Source organism: Mus pahari, chromosome 21 (genome assembly GCF_900095145.1).
Source record: "Mus pahari chromosome 21, PAHARI_EIJ_v1.1, whole genome shotgun sequence".
NCBI lineage: Eukaryota > Metazoa > Chordata > Mammalia > Rodentia > Muridae > Mus > Mus pahari.
This window is the reverse complement of record NC_034610.1, coordinates 42,593,773-42,613,140: the sequence shown is the minus strand read 5'-3', so window position 1 is coordinate 42,613,140 and position 19,368 is coordinate 42,593,773. Positions and strand designations below refer to the sequence as shown.

The following is a 19,368-nucleotide window of genomic DNA, read 5'->3' as shown; positions in this document are numbered from 1 at the left end:
GATTAATATTCTCTGTGCGGTGTGCGCTTTTCTGCCCTGCATCTTTTATCACCTCTGTGTGCCTGGGAGGTTTCTTGAGGGTGGAGCCTGTGTCTATTGTGGCTAGTTGCTGTGTTTGTCAAAGGAATTCCTAGGCTTGAGATAGTCACGTGGTTTATCCTCTCATGTGGGCTTTGGAGCAAGACAGACACAGTTCCAAAGGCTGTATAGACTGTGTAGACTGTGGGCATGCGCTTAAACTTCACATACAACCTTATGTGAGCCTGTAACAAATATGTCAGGAATGTCATTTTAAACTGCTACACTGTTTAAGTGTCCGGAGCTGAAAACATCTGTAAAGAAGAAGACAAATACTAGCAGGTTTTAAATAGAAACGGAGCAGGGAAAGATCTGTGTAGGGGGAAGTGGGGCGGGGGTAGCCATTAGACCTGGCTTGGGGTAGTGGCCAGTACTCTTGCTTCAAGCCTCTCATTACAAAGGAAAAAAAAAAATGCTGACATCTAGCCCAGTCACTACTGGGGAAAGAAGCCCATGTTTCTAGTTCAAACGTGCACATCTACAGTCTGGCAACTTGGCAAAGTAATCCCAGTGGCATTGAGTATTTCTATCTGGTTTGTGCTAGTTTCTAGGAATCCTGCCAAGGGGACCCTAGAGATACACACACTCCCATACACACACATACACACACTCACACATGCAATAAATTAAATATACTAAACACTCTTTAAAATAACATCAAGTCACTCTGCAGGCCTCCCATGGTCCCTGAAACAGATCCAGGCTCCTTCCCCGGGAGAGCCTCACACTTTGTACCCTGGCCCCAGCCTACCATCCAGAGAGCTCTCCTCAGCCCCTTGATGTACCAATGTGGCTGACCCTTGAGGTCTTATCTAGTCCGCCTGGAGGTTTCTTTGTCACGGAGTTTCAATGTCATCTTCTCAGAGTGGCCCTTCCTGGCCACCGAATGAAGCCACCCCTGTTTCTAGCGTGTAGCTCTGCAGAGAGTATCCCCCCCCGCCCCCATATGCACTCCACTTTCTCCAGAAAGGTTAAAGCATTTCTGCTTCTCTCTCTGCAGAAGTCAAGCCCCTGTGTCCAAGTGAAGCGAAGCTTTCTCCCCTCTAGAGAAAGGCAAGTCGGAGGTCAGGGCAAGGTGGAAGGTTATCCTCCATTAGCTTCATGGGGTGAACTAATTCTCAGGCCAGCCAGACAATACTTAAGAAAACAGCTGTAGAAGGATCGGGGAAAGCCAGCAATAAACTTGAAGCAATTTCTAAACTTAAACACGCTCCTTGGAACAGGGAAATAAAGGAGACTTGGAGGGTGTGTAGGGGTGGGGGTGGGGGAGGCGAATCTAATTCTCTCTGTAATTGACCTTGCCCCCGTAACTCAAAAACTGCAGGACCATAGGGTCTGATCTCACTCTGCACTGCAGCTAGCCTGAAGCTAACACATGGCTTGGAGAACCCTGCCGCTTTTGCTCTCAATTCCCTTCGGGACTTGTGGAGGGCTCTTTCTGAAGTGCTCATCACGTGCACAGCCCAGACTTCAAAGCCAGCTTCAAGCCTGAGGTCCTGTGTGTCTGGGTGGTTTTTTGGGTTTTCTTTCTAATTTCCCTTCCCTTTCACAGCTGATTTTTCTTCAGAAAAGAAGCTATAAAAAAGAACCTATTGCATTTCCCGTTCCCATCACCACGATTTCCACATGGATGTGACGTGGAAGGCAGCTTCCGAAATGCCCAGGTGACTCACGCGGGGACACCCCGGGGCGGGACCTAGGAGTTTCTCCGGGCGGGGCGAAGACAGCCTGGAGCGCCCTCTGCCGGTCGGCGGCGCGCCACGCAGGGTCACGTGACTGGAAAGTCCCTCGGAAATCCCCTGTGGTGGCAAAGCCTACAACTGAAAGGCAAAAAAAGGGAACTGCCCAGTCTGCAGCCTTCGGAGCCGGAGGCGGAGCGGTGAGCCAGGCCGCCGAAAGACGTGCACACCCCCCCTCCCCAGCCAGCGAGCCCGATCGGGCGTCCATGGGGCTCCGCCTCGGCCCGACCCCCAGCACGACCCGGACCGCGACCCCCGGCTGCGGCGCGCGCCAGTGACGGCCGGCCGGTCACTTGGGCTCTGCGAGGGCTCCGCGCGGCCCCAAGAGGTGAGCGGTGCTCCGGCTGCGGGGTGCACGGCTAGCAGGATGCGGGGGTGCACGGTCAGTGGGGTGCACTGGCAGCCAGATTCGGGGTGCACGGCCAGCTCAGTGTGGGGCTGGCTTTGCAGGGGTCCTGGAGTCGGGGGTATGGTTGGCCAGAGTTGAGGTCCCGGTGCCAGGTGTTTAGGTTGACAGCCCGAAGTTTCTCCAGCCGTCTAGTTAGCTATTCCTTGTCGATCCTGCAGGGTGACAAGAGCTGCAGCTGGCTGATGAATAGTCAGTCACCTTTCGGGTTCCTAGGTCGTGTGGTCGTGGGTGTCCCCCCCTCTCCCCCTTGGAAATCAAGTGCAGCGTGTTCATAGGCACGTAGACCTTGCAGAATCGCGCTGGGCTTTCTTCCCATATTGTGCACAACTGGCCCAACAGGGGATGGGCTTCTCAGAGGCCACCAAATCCAACTTGGAGACTTCGGTCAGCTAACCTTTCAGTGATCTGTGGGAGGAGGGTTGAGGGACGGGAGGTGGAGGGGAGGGGCGTGCTTTGAGATTGCCACTAGGTCCCTAGTTGCCACAGTTTAAGAAGAGTATGCATGCAGAAAGGATTCTCTGGCCTGCTAGTTGGGGACTCCACTTTAGGTGGCATGTAAGACTCCCTGCTGCAGCCCTGACTCCACACTCAGACTGTGGGTTGTCAGTCCTGGTCCATCGTCCCACATCCTGCCACCTGGCCTCTCAGGAAAGCTGAGGTATTAAGAGCTCTTTTTGGAGCATGCTTTGTTTTCTCCTGGTCTCTGGTCTTTCTTTGGAAAGCTAGTCTGGTCAAGTGGGGGCACCGTTTGGAGAACTGATCACTGTTAGCTAGCCTTCCATGCACTGATGTCCCAGATTATTGAGCAACCAGATTATTGAGGTCTCCATTCTTATTGTCTGAGAGGCTATTTGGATCTATTGCAGTTCATTGTATGGTTTTGTTTTTTAAGAGGGGGTACTTCCCAACAGTTGCCTGAGGCATCTGTTGATAAATAATACGTAAGTTTCCCACATCGCAGACAAAAAAAAAAAAAAAAAAAAAAAATCTGTTCAGAGTGGAAAAATAAAACTGGGGGAAAGACTTTGATGAGTAAGTTCTATAGAATCTTATTGATCCTGTGACAAAAATTTGGAAATTTATCTGTAAGGCAGTGAGGTAACAAATATATTTTTAAAAGTTAAGGGTAATGTAAAAAAAAATTTTACTCATAAAACATTACAATAATATGTCAGGAAAATTTATTCTCTAAATGTGGGGAAGTCCAAGAACTGGAAACTTGGGCAGAGGTTTAAACTGGCAGTGCAAGTGAGAGCCAATGAATGGGGTAGCAGTGGGCTAGCAGACATTAACGTCTGCATGTCTTATATAGGGTTTAGAGCCCCCACTGCTTTTATATCTATGCTAAAAGTTCTTTAGGTCCAGGAGAGTGAAATAGAATAGTCATGAAAATAGAGCAAGGTGCAACTCACTGATCTAAAACTTCTCCTTGCCTGTTTCTGAGAACTGCAAATGCTGTGCCTCAGGGTTGCTATCAGGAGACTAGCATAGGATTGAGGTAGGAATCAGGAAGGTTTGGCTTCCAGGAAAAGCTACGTCCTATGTTTGCTGGACCTGAGATGGGTCTTACCTTCATTGCCTTAGTTGCAGTGGTTGTGTCGTTCGTATCAAGGCTGGGAGTGAAGTCATACATTTTTTTTAGCTATAGCATCAAGCACAAGGATGGGCCTTAAATAGGTGGTCTAGCATTGCTGGTGGCATGAATTCATTGATGGCTGGCTGGATGGATGGATGGATGGATGGATGGATGGATGGATGGATGGATAGATGGATGGAGTAATGACATTGTGAGGGAGACCACTGCTACATGACCAAGGAGATTCATGTATGGTAGTTTTGTCTCACTCTGTCTGTGTTTCTGCCTAATTCTAGTTGCAAGGATGAACTGTCATCAGACCCAGAGAGTAACTCCTAGGCCTGAGCATTACAATGTAAATTCCCAATAGCAGCCTCTCCCTTCCAAGCAGGGAACAAGAGAATTTACACTACTGTATCAGGCTTAAGAGAACCCAGACCCTCTGAAGAGTGACGTCTCTGATCTCTAGATTTCTTCTCCTTCTTGCATAGTATTCACAACATTTTTGCCTGGTGTCTGCTTTGGAGGATAGCAAGGTGCCCGAATGGTATTAAGCTTCGCTGAGAAACTTCCTAGACGTTCTAAGTCATTGCTGTCTTCTAGGAAATTAGGATGTGTAGCCAAGTGCTCTATGAAGGGTCCATGGGACAGTGAAACAGAAGTGGCTCAGAACTGACCCACACGGGAAAGATGGCCATAGGCATCGTCGGTCCACATTCTTGCATAACTGGCTTGGGTGGTCATATGGCCACTCTTCATCCTGAGTGGTACCCCACTCAAATGCTTCCGATTTGCTTCCTAATTTAATTTCTTCCTCCTTTGACTGTGTTTGATCTTTTAGGGTAAAGGAAGGGGGAGGGGTGTCTCTGAGCTCTGGGACCTGGAAGGGCAGCAATAAATGGTGGTCTACTTGAGTTGAAATCACAGGACTCTCTGATGTCTGTTGTTGTTGTTGTTTTTTTTTTCTGAGAGGTGTGATATACCCTATTATCACTCTGTTCATTTGTCTCGTGTTATAAAGTTCACTGGCAAGGTTCTGAAATACAGCTGACATTTATTTGTTTTTAAAATTGCAAAGCACCTAAACTTTGTTTTATCATTGGTTATAAAACAAATTGGTGTTGACGCTTTACAAACACCCTAAACTCCCTGAACCAAGTACTTATACATTTCTTTGGGTCCAATAAGAAAGAGGAAATGCCAAGCATCAGCTAGATGCCACATGGGGTTTCCAAAAACTATCTGCTGCCCTTGTAGCATTAAGAAGGGGATGTTCCAATGACCTGGATCTAGACATGAGTCAAAAGTGAGGATTGAATGGTGGTGGTCTTCAATGACAGTCTAGACTCGGGACGCTGCTGAGTGACATCAGAGAGATGTGAGGTTGGCTTCGTGGAGCAGTACCTGTCGCTGAGAGAGAGAGAGAGAGACGGACTTGGATCACTGACAAACATTACTGAAAACTTGGGTTATTCCCCTCCTCCTCGGTACCCACGCTCCGCCTTCCTTCTCTTGTTTAGACTAATCTTTAAAAGTGATGTAACTTAAAACAGTCCAGTGTGAGTTCATCTTCAGGGCCAGCTAGTATCCTGGGAGTAGAGGTGACTAAGATCTTTTACCTACAGATTAGCGTAATGACAAGATCAAATACTGGGGTTTCCTGCCGGCAGGTATATGGGAGCAGTGTTAAAGGCAGGCTAACGGAATGGGCTTTACCCCTTCCTCTTCAGGCCTTGTCGAGGACCATGGCTGAACAACTTCTTCCTCAGGCTTTGTATTTGAGCAATATGCGGAAAGCTGTGAAGATACGAGAGAGGACCCCAGAAGACATTTTCAAACCTACCAATGGGATCATCTATCACTTTAAAACCATGCACCGATACACACTGGAGATGTTCAGAACATGCCAGTTTTGCCCACAGTTCCGAGAGATCATCCACAAAGCACTTATTGACAGAAGTGTCCAGGCTTCCCTGGAAAGCCAGAAGAAGCTCAACTGGTGTCGTGAAGTCAGGAAGCTTGTGGCTCTGAAAACCAATGGTAAGGCTTGCTCTTTTCCTCAAGTACCCTCATATTAACCGGAGAGATGGCTCTTGGTGATGTTTTTTGAATGGCATTAAACATTAAGCAGATGCCTATAGAAAACTCTCTTAAGGAATGGATGACAGCTGTTAATGTGTCTGATGAGTCTGCTGTTGTATTGAGGCAGGATTTCATTGTGTAGCCCAGGCTGGTTTTGAACTGGTGATCTTTCTGCTCCCATCATTGGGTGCTGGGTCGGCAGGTGTGCACCACTGCAGCCAGCTGTTGGATATTTGCATTTAAGGTGTTTCCTAAATGCATCTGGGTTAGGGTGCAGAGGGTATGAAGGCTCGTAGGATGCATTTCTAAACCCTATGCCCCAGTTGGGGGATTAATTTCCCTAATGCCTGCATTGGTTGAATCATCTATAATGTGCCCTTCACTGGCCAGAATGGAAAGGATTTAAAAGGTTTTAAGTTCAGAAGGAAAGTAGAGGGTTGAAAATCAGAATCACAGTCGTTTGCCACTGTCGTTAGGAAGATGCTTTTCCTGTGTTGATGGAATTTTCTAGATGAAAAACAAGTGATGCTCAGGACAGGAGATGCTTCTGTTTCTACCTCCCTTACCTGGGTTCTGTTGCCTAAGCAAATGAGACACAGCTTTTCTGCACTGCTCTTGGCACATCAAATCAAGTGAAGTGCAGAAGCAGATAATTATGTTGTCATTAAGGGGTACCTACACCTAAAGAACTTTACCGTTGATAACTTTTCTATGTCGACTTTTTAAAACCATGTCCTTTGCATAAGAATACTGGCAGAGACATTCAATGGCATCGTTTCATGCAATTACAGAATTCTGCCTTTACGATGTTGACATGTATTATTATAAGAAAAGAGAGCACATGAGATCAATTGAATACTTACCACGTAGGTAAGAGCACAGTCTCATTGTCTTGTATCAGTATCTGCCCCCCCCCATTCTGTGGGGCAGAAAAAAAAAATGCAACCAAGAGTAGAAAATTCTTGTTGGCAGTGATGGTGCTGGGAACGTTAGCTTAATAACTTAATTGGTACATTAACTTCGGCTGTTCTTGACTTGAGTAACTTAGTGATGGGTGGATGTGGGGTTTTGTTTGTTTTGATTCCGGGGACTCATATATCGCTCTACATCTTCCCTATATTTATGAAGCTTAGACTCTTAGAGTAGAGAAAAAGCTGGAGACAGTGATTCCCTGCGTTGTTCTTGGCATTAAGTCAAGTGATGCCTAGAAGTAGATAACCATATTAACTTGTCATCAAGGGGCTTATAGACCTGACAGTTTGTGGTTTTTACCATGTCCCATTTTGTTACAAAAGGAGAGATGGAGCTGAGAGAATTAGAAATGGGGTAGAGAGAAGAAAAGCCTTATTTTATTTGCCACTCATAGAATTAGCAGATATTATATAGTATTTCCTTAACAGAGGAAATATCTAATTTCCCGTAGAAAGAAAATGCAATGTAAATGCTAAACACTTCCCTTGCCATTTAAATCAGCAAGGATTCACACTACAAATAAAACTACCAAAGCAAAGGTATTTTGGTAACCCAAGGAATCCTAATTTCTCTGCTTTGAAGAAAAGTTGTAAAAAAGAAAGTATTTTTAAGGAGGAGGGGGTGGGGGGAACAAGTGGCTTTCTTCCCATTTGATTATTATTAGCATCTTTTCTTTCCTTTTAAAAACCCCTCCCCTCCAGGAGGCTTTCTTCAAAGGCAGGTCTGTTTGGGGAGGGGGTGATTCACAAGTCTGCATTTGAGGATCTGAGACTGTGGTGAATGAGGAAGGGAGTAGGTGGCATAAAATTGAAACTTCATGAAAGTTCCAGCGTCTATTGGCCGCGGCAATTTCACTTGTATAGTGAGTAGCCGGTTCCAGCTCAGCCTGACCACACCCACTTGGAAAGTCCAGGGTGCAGTTCACAGTTTAAATGTCTACACACCAGAACAAAACGTACAACAACTGTTGCTCAATTGCTAGTCAAATATCTTCGCACTGGGGAATTCCACATGTTACTTAGGGAATTTTATACTGGTGCATCTCAATAAAGAACTGAAAGTAAGCCCAAGAAGAAGAAGAGAAAAAAAAATAGCCTTATCTTTGCTCTAGATTTTGCAAAGGGGAAATTTCAACAGAATGTAGCCCTTGCCACACATCGGCCTAGACACTAGGCTCTAGTGATCCTTTCTGTTCATTAGTTTGGGAAACTGTTTGAAGCATGCACAATGAAGTGACCTGAGTATGGATTTGACAACAGGTTGTTTACTATATTTAGAATCTGATGGAATTTCAAATAGCTTTATTGCCTTACTGACAGAATAGTATTAAATACACACACACACATTTTAAACTTTTTAAAAATTAAAATTATGTAATACTTTCCAAAGGAGAATAAAGAACGGACTAGTTTTATATTAAATGATTTCCCCAAATGTTTACTCTTTGGGGCATGAAAAGGAATGCAGTCTGGGACTGGATGTAGCTCACTGGTATAGAGAGCCCTTGCCTGAGATTCCTCAGCATGCACTGGAGGCTGGGGCAGGACCTGCATTATTTGGTACTGTCATTCCTACTTTATAAGCTAGGAGAGGAAAATCCCAGGTCCCCGCAGCTAAAGTGGAATGGCCAAGTCATTTACCACTGAGTCATAGCCAGACCAGCCCTACCAAAGTAGGCCGAGCCACAGTGGTTTCCTGGTGTGTATGCTACCATGGACGGAAAACCTTCCGTAGAACTAGAGAATAGTGGTATCAGCAAACCACTAGGTTAGCCAGCAAACCAATAGGTTAGCCAGCAAACCAAAGATTACCAGGAAGAAAGGACTGTAGTGTTCATAAACTGGTGCCCTCATCCCATGAAGTAGACATTCGAGGATGTTCCCAAAGTCATACAGACCAGTTAGGTGCAGAGCCATGCTACAGTGGAGGCTGTCTGGCACCTCCCACTGTTGGCACCAGGCAGTACACAGAAGAATGAAAAGCTTCCTTATAGAATGTTATCAGCTGGTTAAAAATCAACCTCACAGCCCCCAGCAATGGTCGTAGTCTCTCCTGACAACCTTGGAAGGGCATTCGCCTTGGGCTGCTTAACCTTGTTCCTCACAGCTCCCTTCTATCCTCAGGTGACGGAAACTGCCTCATGCACGCAGCTTGTCAGTACATGTGGGGTGTTCAGGATACTGACCTGGTCCTGAGGAAGGCCCTCTGCAGCACCCTTAAGGAGACAGACACTCGGAACTTTAAATTCCGCTGGCAGCTGGAGTCTCTGAAATCTCAGGAATTTGTGGAAACAGGACTTTGCTATGACACTCGGGTATGTTTTGGTTTTGTGCGGCAGCCCTATGGTGGACAAAGGCTACTCTCGGCCAGTCCCTGTTCCCTGAGGAACATATGACTTACTAAGTCATATGAGTCGACTTAAGCATTGCCCACTCAGTGGAAAACACCAAGAACCTTCTGTGGGTTTAACCCCAGGCTTTAACCACTCTCTGAGCTAAATCTGGACGGCAGATTCCTGGGTATGCATTTCTTTGTCTTCCAACCTTTTCTCGAGAACTTCCCAGAGTTTCCTGGCTTAGCTGAGCCAACCAGGAGAGGGAAGAATGTACCTCATAATCTTCAGTCTCAAGCTGGGAATGGCTCTGAAACAATGGAAGCAGAGCTTCAGGGTCGTGGATGTTCTGCTTGAGTTTGAGCTAGGGTATCATGTTCCTCAGGCTGGCTTTGAACTTGCCATGTAGCAGAAAATGACCTTGTTATGTAGCTGAAGATGATCTTTCTGCCTCTACCACCACAGTGCTGGGAATTGCAGGCATGCACCACTGTGTGATTTTAGGTGGGGGATCAAACCCAAGACCATGCATGTTCGGCAAGCACTCTTCCAACTGAGCTAGCCCCAGCACCCCCAGTGGGGGATTTTTATGAAAGCAAATGCTGTCTGTATCAGCTTTGAGCTTGCCCTGCTGTGGGAAAAAAAAAGTCAAGGAACCAAACCAAAACTGGAGTTGAGGATGAACATTTGGATGAGTCTTTCAATGAAGAAGTGTGAATGGAGTTTCTACAGCAGACAGATGCTGAGCGAGCGGCCTCTGAGTGAGTTGTTAATCCATTCCTCGTATGTTCTCTCCCCTCAGAACTGGAATGACGAATGGGACAACTTGGTCAAAATGGCATCAGCAGACACGCCTGCCACCCGGAGTGGACTTCAATACAATTCCCTGGAAGAAATCCACATATTTGTCCTCAGCAACATCCTCAGAAGACCCATCATTGTCATCTCAGGTGAGGTGCCTCAGAGAGTTTCATTAGCTTCAGCTCTGAGGAGAAACTGAGGTCCCCTGTAGCTGTGTCAGCCTACAGTGGAGGGTGCTTCAGAAAAAGTCACCTGGGGCCTTATCTTGTTTTCTCTTTCCATCAACAGACAAAATGCTAAGAAGTTTGGAATCCGGTTCCAATTTTGCTCCTTTGAAAGTGGGTGGGATTTATCTGCCTCTCCACTGGCCTGCCCAGGAGTGTTACAGATATCCCATTGTCCTAGGCTATGATAACCAGCACTTTGTACCCCTGGTGACCCTGAAGGACAGTGGACCTGGTAAGAAAACATCAGTTCCTACTCATGACCCTGATGGATCTTGGAGTTCCAAGCCTTGCTCTTCTTTGTTCCCAGTGAAATGGTCTTGTTTAAGTTCGTTATCTTGTCGTCAGTCATGGAGGATTAGATGTCCCTTCTGTGAGATGCTTGGAATCAATATCATTTTAGGTTTCAGAGTCTTGACCATGTTCAGCATCCCTAGTCAGAAATCTAAAGAAAATGCTAATGGCTAAAATCTAAAGACATTCAATGGCTAATGCTCCCAAGTCAAGTCAGATTCGTGGATTTGAGATTTTTTTCAGATGAGAGTCAAGCATGTTGGCACAGTAATGCAACAGCAGTGAACATACTATCCCCTTATCTTCTTTGGTGTGACTTAGAAAGTATATTCAGCATAGTAAACATAGGTTGGACAGTCATGTGTGTATACTTACACCCCTATTACTACATGACCCAATTAAAGTGCACAGAACCTCAGTGTCATGTTTGACACAGAGCAGGTAGATGTTTAGCTGTTATTATAATACCTTATTGTATGGTGAGCCCTCTGCTAGGGCGCTAGGCAACATTGTTTCATTCCACTCTCACAGTGTCTTTCTGAGATGTTGGCAGTTGTCTTTTTTTTTTTTTTTTTTTTTTTTTGATGAGGCCATGGGAACTAAGAAGGGTTAAATGACATGCCTAGCTTGACATTAACAAAGTCAAGATTCTAACTCAGGTCACATGGAGGCATGAGAATTTAACCAGCTCAAATGCACTGTCTCCTTTCTGTGGTTCCAAAAATCAGCTTAGGTGACCATCAACAGATGGACAGACTGGAGATACATCCATGATCCGTATACGCAATGGAGTTTTATTCAGCCATAAGGAAAAAGAGAATTTTTGTCATTTGCAGAAAAAAAAAAAAAGATAGTGCAGGAGATAATTATATTAAACAAAGGATAAAGGGTAAAAGGCGTGATGGAATTAGAAGGCAGATGATGTTGAAAGATGGGGGGGGGGAGGCAGCAGGATGCTTTTCTACTCTTTATACGCCTTTTGTGTCTTTAAATTAGAATCATTATATGACCGTATCCGCACCATCATTTAGCCGGATAATGTTTTACTCACACATTGTTCTTTTTTTCTTTTTTCCCCTTCAGAACTTCGAGCTGTTCCCCTTGTTAACAGGGACCGGGATAGATTTGAAGACTTAAAAGTTCACTTTTTGACAGATCCTGAGAACGAGATGAAGGAAAAGCTTCTAAAGGGATATTTGATCGTGATGGAGATCCCAGTGCAAGGCTGGGACCACGGCACGACTCACCTGATCAATGCTGCCAAGTAAGCAGTCCCCTTGGATGTGTCTTCCTGGCTGGTGACAGGAAGTGCCACTCGCGAGCACGGGATGTGTCCTGTCATAAGCCTGCATTTTGGTGCTGGTTATGAAGTTATTGCCACGGACTGCACTGTGGAAATGGGTTCTAGGAGCTGGTGATAAAAGGCCTTGTGTTATTTGGGTTCACTCATTTTCCTCTTCGTTCTCTAGGTTGGATGAAGCTAACTTACCCAAAGAAATAAATTTGGTAGACGATTACTTTGAGCTTGTTCAGCACGAGTACAAGAAATGGCAGGAGAACAGCGATCAGGCCAGGAGAGCGGCACATGCGCAGAACCCTTTGGAGCCTTCCACACCCCAGCTATCACTCATGGATATAAAATGTGACACACCCAACTGTCCCTTCTTCATGTCCGTGAACACTCAGCCTTTATGCCACGAATGCTCAGAGAGGCGCCAAAAGAATCAGAGCAAACTCCCGAAGCTGAACTCGAACCTGGGCCCTGAAGGACTCCCGGGCGTGGGACTTGCCTCCTCAAACTGGAGCCCCGAGGAAACCGCTGGAGGACCTCATTCGGCCCCACCCACGGCACCCAGCCTTTTTCTATTCAGTGAGACCACTGCGATGAAGTGCCGGAGCCCCGGATGCCCTTTTACGTTGAACGTGCAGCATAACGGATTCTGTGAGCGTTGCCACAACGCCCGGCAGATTAGTGCCAGCCACACCGCAGACCCCGGAAAGTGCCAAGCCTGCCTTCAGGATGTCACTCGGACCTTTAATGGCATCTGCAGTACCTGTTTCAAAAGGACTACGGCAGACCCCACCTCCAGCCTCACTTCCAGTATCCCTCCCTCCTGTCACCAACGCTCCAAGTCTGACCCCTCGCAACTCGTCCAAAGTCTCACCCCACACTCTTGCCACCGAACTGGAAATGTCTCTCCTTCTGGCTGCCTCTCCCAGGCAGCGAGGACTCCGGGAGACAGAGCAGGGACAAGCAAGTGCAGAAAAGCTGGCTGCATGTATTTTGGGACTCCAGAGAACAAGGGCTTTTGCACTCTATGTTTCATCGAATACAGAGAAAATAAACGTGAGTGAAATCAGAGAACGCCCCTTGCTGTAGCGGCTGTCTAGACAGGGCCTTGAACGTCAGGAAGGTAGCCTGCCTCAGCAGTAAAAGCAATTGCATCTCACTGCACCTTTCTGTTGCTTTGTGGTTGGGGACAGTCGCTGCTGCCCTGCTTCTGTACCTGAAAGCAGTAGACAGCTTCTAATTATAGCAGCTCTAGTTACCACGGACTCTACATTTACAGCATCCGAGAGATAAAATTCATTCTAGCCCGAAATAAACCCATTATGTAGTCCAGGGAGGCCTCAGAGTCCTGGCACTCTGCATGCTTCTGCCCTCTGCGTGCTGGGATTTTAGACACGTACTGCCACACCGAACTGTGGGCTGGTTTTAATAAGGCTATTAAGTCTCTGCCGTCCATGTGGAGTTTAGACTTCAGGTGGTCTAAAGAGGGCTAGCAAGGGATAGGAAGTAACTACAGACACCAAGAAAAAACTGGTGGCTTAGGGAATCTCTCACTGAAAGGGTTGGTAAATTGTTAATGCCCGCTGTTTGATCTTTGACTGATCGGTGATCTGTGTTCAAAGTTAAAAATCAGTAGCGCCAAAGACGCTTACTGATGTAAGTTTGGTCTCAAGTGCCTGTTTAAGGCTGTACTCATCTGGGCTGGGTCCCATTTCTTCTCTAACCTGTGTCTGCGTGTGCATCGTAACCTAGATGGGATACTGACTAGCATCCGCTCTTTTGTAGAGTCTGTTACTGCCTCTGGGAAAGCTGGTTCCCCAGCCCCCAGGTTCCAGAACAACGTCCCGTGCCTGGGCAGGGAGTGTGGCACACTCGGGAGCACCATGTTTGAAGGGTACTGTCAGAAGTGTTTCATAGAAGCTCAGAACCAGAGGTTTCATGAAGCAAGAAGGACGGAAGAACAACTGGTGAGACATTTGGTGGTGCTTGACCCCTCTGGGGTCCAGGTCCCTCATCTATGACAGACAGGCTGTCTCCCTACGACAAAGGGTCCCTTAAAAAAAAAAAATCTGCCAAAAGAGAGCCTGGAAAAACCGACCACATTTTATTGGCTCCTGAGGTGGATATATTGCATGACCTAAGTACACTTAGAATTTATTCTGAAAAGCTAATACAGTCAGCCATAAGCATCCCCAAAGCCAGGGTGATCAGGGACATGTTAGAATTAAAGGAGAAGCAGACCTCTCAGTCTTTTATCCTGAACATCGAGGATGCTTCCATTCACTGGCCAGTCAGGGGGAAACAAACAAACAAACAAACAAACATGTTTCCTCAGACAGAACCAAGTGGTCAGCTTTTGCTGGGATTGGGGAAAGCTTTGGGTCCTCAGTTACATACATCCTTCTCTCCCTCAGGCCGCTCAAACCCTCTATAGATTCCATCCTATTAATCTGAAATCCCTCTGGTTTCCTGACACCTTCCTCTCTCCGTGTTCTTCCCACTCAGAGATCAAGTCAGCGCAGAGACATGCCTCGAACCACACAGGGAGCCTCAAGGCCGAAATGTGCCCGGGCCTCCTGCAAGAACATCCTGGCCTGTCGCAGTGAGGAACTCTGTATGGAGTGCCAGCACCTAAGCCAACGAGTGGGTTCTGTGGCCCACCGGGGTGAGCCCACTCCCGAAGAACCCCCTAAACAGCGCTGCCGGGCCCCTGCTTGTGATCACTTTGGCAATGCCAAGTGTAATGGTTACTGCAATGAATGCTACCAGTTCAAGCAGATGTATGGCTAAGTGCAAACCCATCAACGGGTCCAGTAAGAAGGATCCTCAAACTGCCATTCAGAGTGTGGTACTGTGGTCCAGACCCCTGAGTGCCACAGGAAGGGTGGGCCCTGGGACAGTGGCTTCAAGTGTCTTTGAGCAAAGTAGGCAAGATAAGCTCTTCCTTCATCACGGCCACGACCATCAGGTTAGTAACCAAGACTTTGCCCTGGTGGGCTGAGATTACACCCAGTTACCGGCAGTGCATGATGTCAGGGTCAGCCTGAAGCTGTTGCTGCTCATCTACCAGGAGGATGTGGAGATCTTTAGACACAGGATGCGTGCTGGGACTGGCAGCAGTTCCTGAGCCTGGCTGCCAGGCAACAGGAAGAAAGGCGTATGGAAAGGTAGGATGGAGCCTGGAACCATCCTACTGCCGCCGGCCGGAAGCTTTTCTCGGAGAGCCAGAGCTAAATTCTCAGAGCACCAAGGCCTTCCACAAGATACTAGAGGAAGCTCAGGGAAAAACAGGACGCAGGCGGAGCACATGTGTGGTCAGTGAGCTTCCCTACCTGCCGACTTGGCTCCCGAGATCCCGCGGCTGCTGAAGAGAAACATGTTCACATGGAGACAAAACAAGCTGCTCTCGACTCTATGCACCTTCTAAACAGCAGAACATCTGGTGGGAAGACGTGCCAGTGTTGGCCATTGTTGTTTCCCGTTCCAAAGAGAATAACTTTGGACTGAGGTGTGTATCAGAGTGTGTACATATGTAATATACCCTTATATTATGTATGAGGGATTAAACTATTGAAATGGTTTCCTAGAGGTAGTAGGAAGACTGAATAAGAACAACCTATTTTCTGGTTGTTGTCAGCTTGCCCCCTGTCTATACAGCTTGTTCTGTGAATTCAACAAACTCTTAACGGGAGCCCTCATTCTGGTTTATTTATTATGAACTTCCAAGTTATTTAAATGAAGATTTCCTCCTGCAGTATTCTCTTGAGATAACATATCTGCTTTCCACGACGTCCTGGGAGCCTGGCTAGTCCCTGGCCACAGAGTGTGGTGGGATGGCTGTCTTCTCTCTCCTTGTCACCTCCCTAGGAGAGAAGGGGTTGCTTTGTGGATAAGCCTGTAGAGTCGGATGCTTCCCAAGACCCCTTGGCTGCACAAGAAGAAATTGCTGTCTGTCTCCTATAGACGCTTCTTAGTATCCTACCTCTTTGAAGAAAAGATAGGGATGGAGTGAGGTGACGGTGGGAAGGGTCGCAGAACTATGTGGCCTTTCGTGACCTTTGCTTACTGTGTAAATTCTGTGCCCTTGGGTACCGGATAGGAACGTTGAGACAGCAAAGCCATTAGCCGTAAGGACGAGGAAGTTTCTGCCACTGCTTGCAGCTTTTCTGTGTGCTTTGGACTTGCTTTAAGAGGGAAATGCAGCTTTGCAGAGAGAAAGGCTGGCATCTGGGGTCTAGCCCGGCACCTGAAGATACCTGTGATGTCTAACTCTACGTAGCCTTTTCTCATCATATCTGCGGCGTATCTTTTTCCCCTGACGTACGTCTTTGTCCTTCTTTCCCAAAGATATCAAACGCAATGCAACAGCTTCATCTTGTTCTTTCAAAGTTAATAGTCTATGATTTTTTGTGTCTATTGATTTTCATTGTTAATGTGAAACGGTTATTTATACTTAATATAGAAAGTTTGTGAAATTTGCACAGTTGTCTTTCAAAGGATAGGGTCTATCTTTTTTTGGACTTCAGATTGTTTTAAAGAACTGTAACTTCACAAAAGTCAATATTAAAAAAAATAATAAATTATTTAAGAACAAATCCTGGTGCTTTCTGTTAATGAGTGTTGGAAGAAGATAGGCTCAGATGTGACGAGGTTGGTGTACGCTGGGCCATGGGTGAACCTATTACCCATGGAAAGAATGATATCTATTGAAAAACAGTCGGGGTTGGAGAGAAGGCTCAGTCCATAGCTGTATGCTGCTCCAGCGTGAGGCTCTGAGTTTCATCTGCATCGCCTGTATACAAGCTAGATGTGGTGGCACATGCATATAGTTGCACATGCATGCACACTAAGAACATGCACACACACACACACACACACACACACACACACACACACACACCAGTGCGTGAGAATAAGGCTATGTACTCCAGCAGGCCTTGGGTGGAAAAGCCTCTCCGGCTACATCTCTCCAAGCGCCATCCAGGCTCTCTAGCGACCCCTGCTGGGGCACTTAGGAGGTAGAGAACGGAAACAAGGAGAGAGTGACAGAAAGAAATCAGCAGGGAGAAAGACTCCTGGGTCAGGCAGGAGGAGTTAGCCTGGATGAGATAACCACCCGAGTTGGCGAGTTACCAAGTCACCCAGTGGGAAAACGAAGCATCATTTTCCTCTGCTTACCTCTTAACAGCACAGCATTCTGTGATCATCCCAAAGTGTTGGACTGTCTCCCCACCAGGTACCAAGTGCATAACTCTGCACTATATTCCTTTAGCTCAGGACCGCCAGCATCTAAAGACAGCATCAGATTACTGATGTGCAGGGCCCAGTCCCCCACACTACATGCCCATCTCGAGCCCCAGGTGGTCTTTACCCATTTTTATAACTGACCAGCAGAAATAACGGTCCATCGATTCTCCTCGGATTTGACTAAATTTATTCAGTGGTCATAGATGTCAGGGAAGCATATTTGTTCTTTTATTGTAAAGAATATCGCAGTGGGTGCAGATGAAGGGCCGCATACAGCTCGGTCCCTCTCTGGGCCTCTAGCTTTAGGGAAGCATTTTGAACCCTGTCCTCTGGATTTTTTATGGACATTTCACTGCATAGGCATGATGAAAGCAAGGACAATCATGAAGACCTATGACAGATCAAAAAGAATTTGACCAAATATTAACAGATGTTGTGGAAAGAGCCAGAAGTGCCTCTGTATTCAGTACAGTCTTCACAACAGCAGTCTTTGCTGCAGGCATGGAGCAGGACGTCATTTACGGCGAGACTACGACGCTTCACACTGGTTTTCAACTTGACGGGATCTCATCATGTCTGTGAGGGAGGGATTGCTAGGTTCGGTTAGCTAAAGGTGGGTGGAGCACCCATGGACTAAGGTGAGCCGCTAAGCACCATCATCTCCTTTGCTTTCTAACTGCAGATTGTGACCAGCTGCCTCACACTCCCACCACCATGACTTCCCTGCTATGTAGACTGTAGTCCCCCAGACTGTAAGCCAAAATAAACTCTTCAGTCCTTACGTTGCTGCTTGGTGGATATTTTGGTCAAAGTAATGTTGCGTGTAATTTTAAAAACCTCTCTCCCACCTTTGCCTGTGACCACTCCCCATGCTCTGGCCTTTTCCAGCTAAGCTCCAAGATTGGCTGCCTGCTGCCAGCCCTACTTGTGGCTTCTCTTATGTTCCTCCCAGCTTAGCTCCGCTAAAAGACCATCATCGGCCTGACCCAGCCTCTCTCTCTACCCACCTTTTCTCTGAGGATGAAAAACACTGTTTTATTTAGAATTTGCCTACTAGTAAAATTGCTGGGCACAGAATTTCGTGCCCTAAATTTGTCAGCTAACCTGTATCACCCAGCCTCCGATGACCTCTTTGGCAAAGGCCACTGGTTCTGGCTTCCCCGAGATCTTACATGATAGCTGCGTGCTTCTTGTTCCAAAGCCCCATCTCTTTCCCTGAATCTCCTTTTCCTCCTGGGGCATAGAAGTTATGCCTGTCCCTTCCACCTATTGGCTCCCAGTCTCCTTTATTGACCAAATCAAGAACCAATTCAGTATCAGCACCTTCCCTACACAGTAACGAGAAAAGTACCTATTAGCAAACAAGGTAAGTCAGATAATTTCTTTTTGTCCAATTTTTATTAGGTATTAACTTCATTTACATTTCAAATGCTATCCCCAAAGTCCCCTATACCCTCCTCCCCACCCTGTTCCCCTACCCACCCACTCCCACTTCTTGGCCCTGGCGTTCCCCTCTGCTGGGTCATATAAAGTTTGCAAGACCAAGGGGCCTCTCTTCCCAGTGATGGCTGACTAGGCCATCTTCAGCTACATACGCAGCTAGAGACACGAGCTCTGGGGTACTGGTTAGTTCATATTGTTGTTCCACCTATAGGGGTGCAGACCCCTTCAGCTCCTTGGGTACTTTCTCTAGCTCCTCTATTGGAGGCCCTGTGTTCCATCTGATAGCTGACTGTGAGCATCCATTTCTGTGTTTGCCAGGCACTGGCATAGCCTCACAAGAGACAGCTATATCAGGGTCCTGTCAGCGAAATCTTGCTGGTGTATGCAATAGTGTCTGCGTTTGGTGGTTGATTATGGGATGGACCCCAGATAATTTCTTAATGGATAACTCCAAGACACAAATTTGGGTTAAGATTGTAGTATATGTTTTGATTTGCCTTGAAGACTTTTTTTTTTCACTTCTTTAGCCTACTTAGGGAGAGAGTCTATAAGGTAGGAACCATGGAGTGTGGTCCCTACTCCCACTCTTTCCAAATGTATCATCCATGGGAAACTGAGCCAGGACCACTGCCTGAGCTCCTAAAATAATACTGACCATTGACCAGATGTTAGAACCATGACTTTGAGAAAATTATCCTAAAAATACCTTTAGCTAACGAGAAATTATAAAATAAAAGTTCAATGAACTCCCATGTAGCAACATTTTGTTAAACTAGTTTCTTATGCTGCAAACTATTTGATGGACTGCTTGAAGGCAGACCCCAGTTATATGACATCACACTCACAAGCATTTTGGTGTCCATCTCAGATTCATAAAAAT

The 19,368-nt window shown here is 46.6% G+C and overlaps 1 protein-coding gene across 2 annotated transcripts; it reads left to right on the top strand.

Moving 5' to 3' along the window:
• Nucleotides 1–1,875: 1,875 nt before the first annotated feature.
• Nucleotides 1,876–16,235, top strand: Tnfaip3 (TNF alpha induced protein 3). 2 transcript variants are annotated; one of them, XM_029533221.1, is made up of 9 exons: nucleotides 1,876–2,145; nucleotides 5,533–5,842; nucleotides 8,980–9,170; nucleotides 9,991–10,138; nucleotides 10,278–10,448; nucleotides 11,591–11,771; nucleotides 11,977–12,854; nucleotides 13,584–13,765; nucleotides 14,304–16,235. In XM_029533221.1, the coding sequence occupies exons 2-9, from the start codon at nucleotides 5,548–5,550 to the stop codon at nucleotides 14,586–14,588; spliced, it is 2,331 nt and encodes a 776-aa protein (XP_029389081.1). In that variant the 5' UTR covers nucleotides 1,876–2,145; nucleotides 5,533–5,547; the 3' UTR covers nucleotides 14,589–16,235. The 2 variants fall into 2 exon arrangements, with proteins under 2 accessions (XP_029389081.1, XP_021077157.1); XM_021221498.2 differs by lacking the exon at nucleotides 1,876–2,145 and having other exon boundaries at nucleotides 5,437–5,842.
• Nucleotides 16,236–19,368: the final 3,133 nt, after the last annotated feature.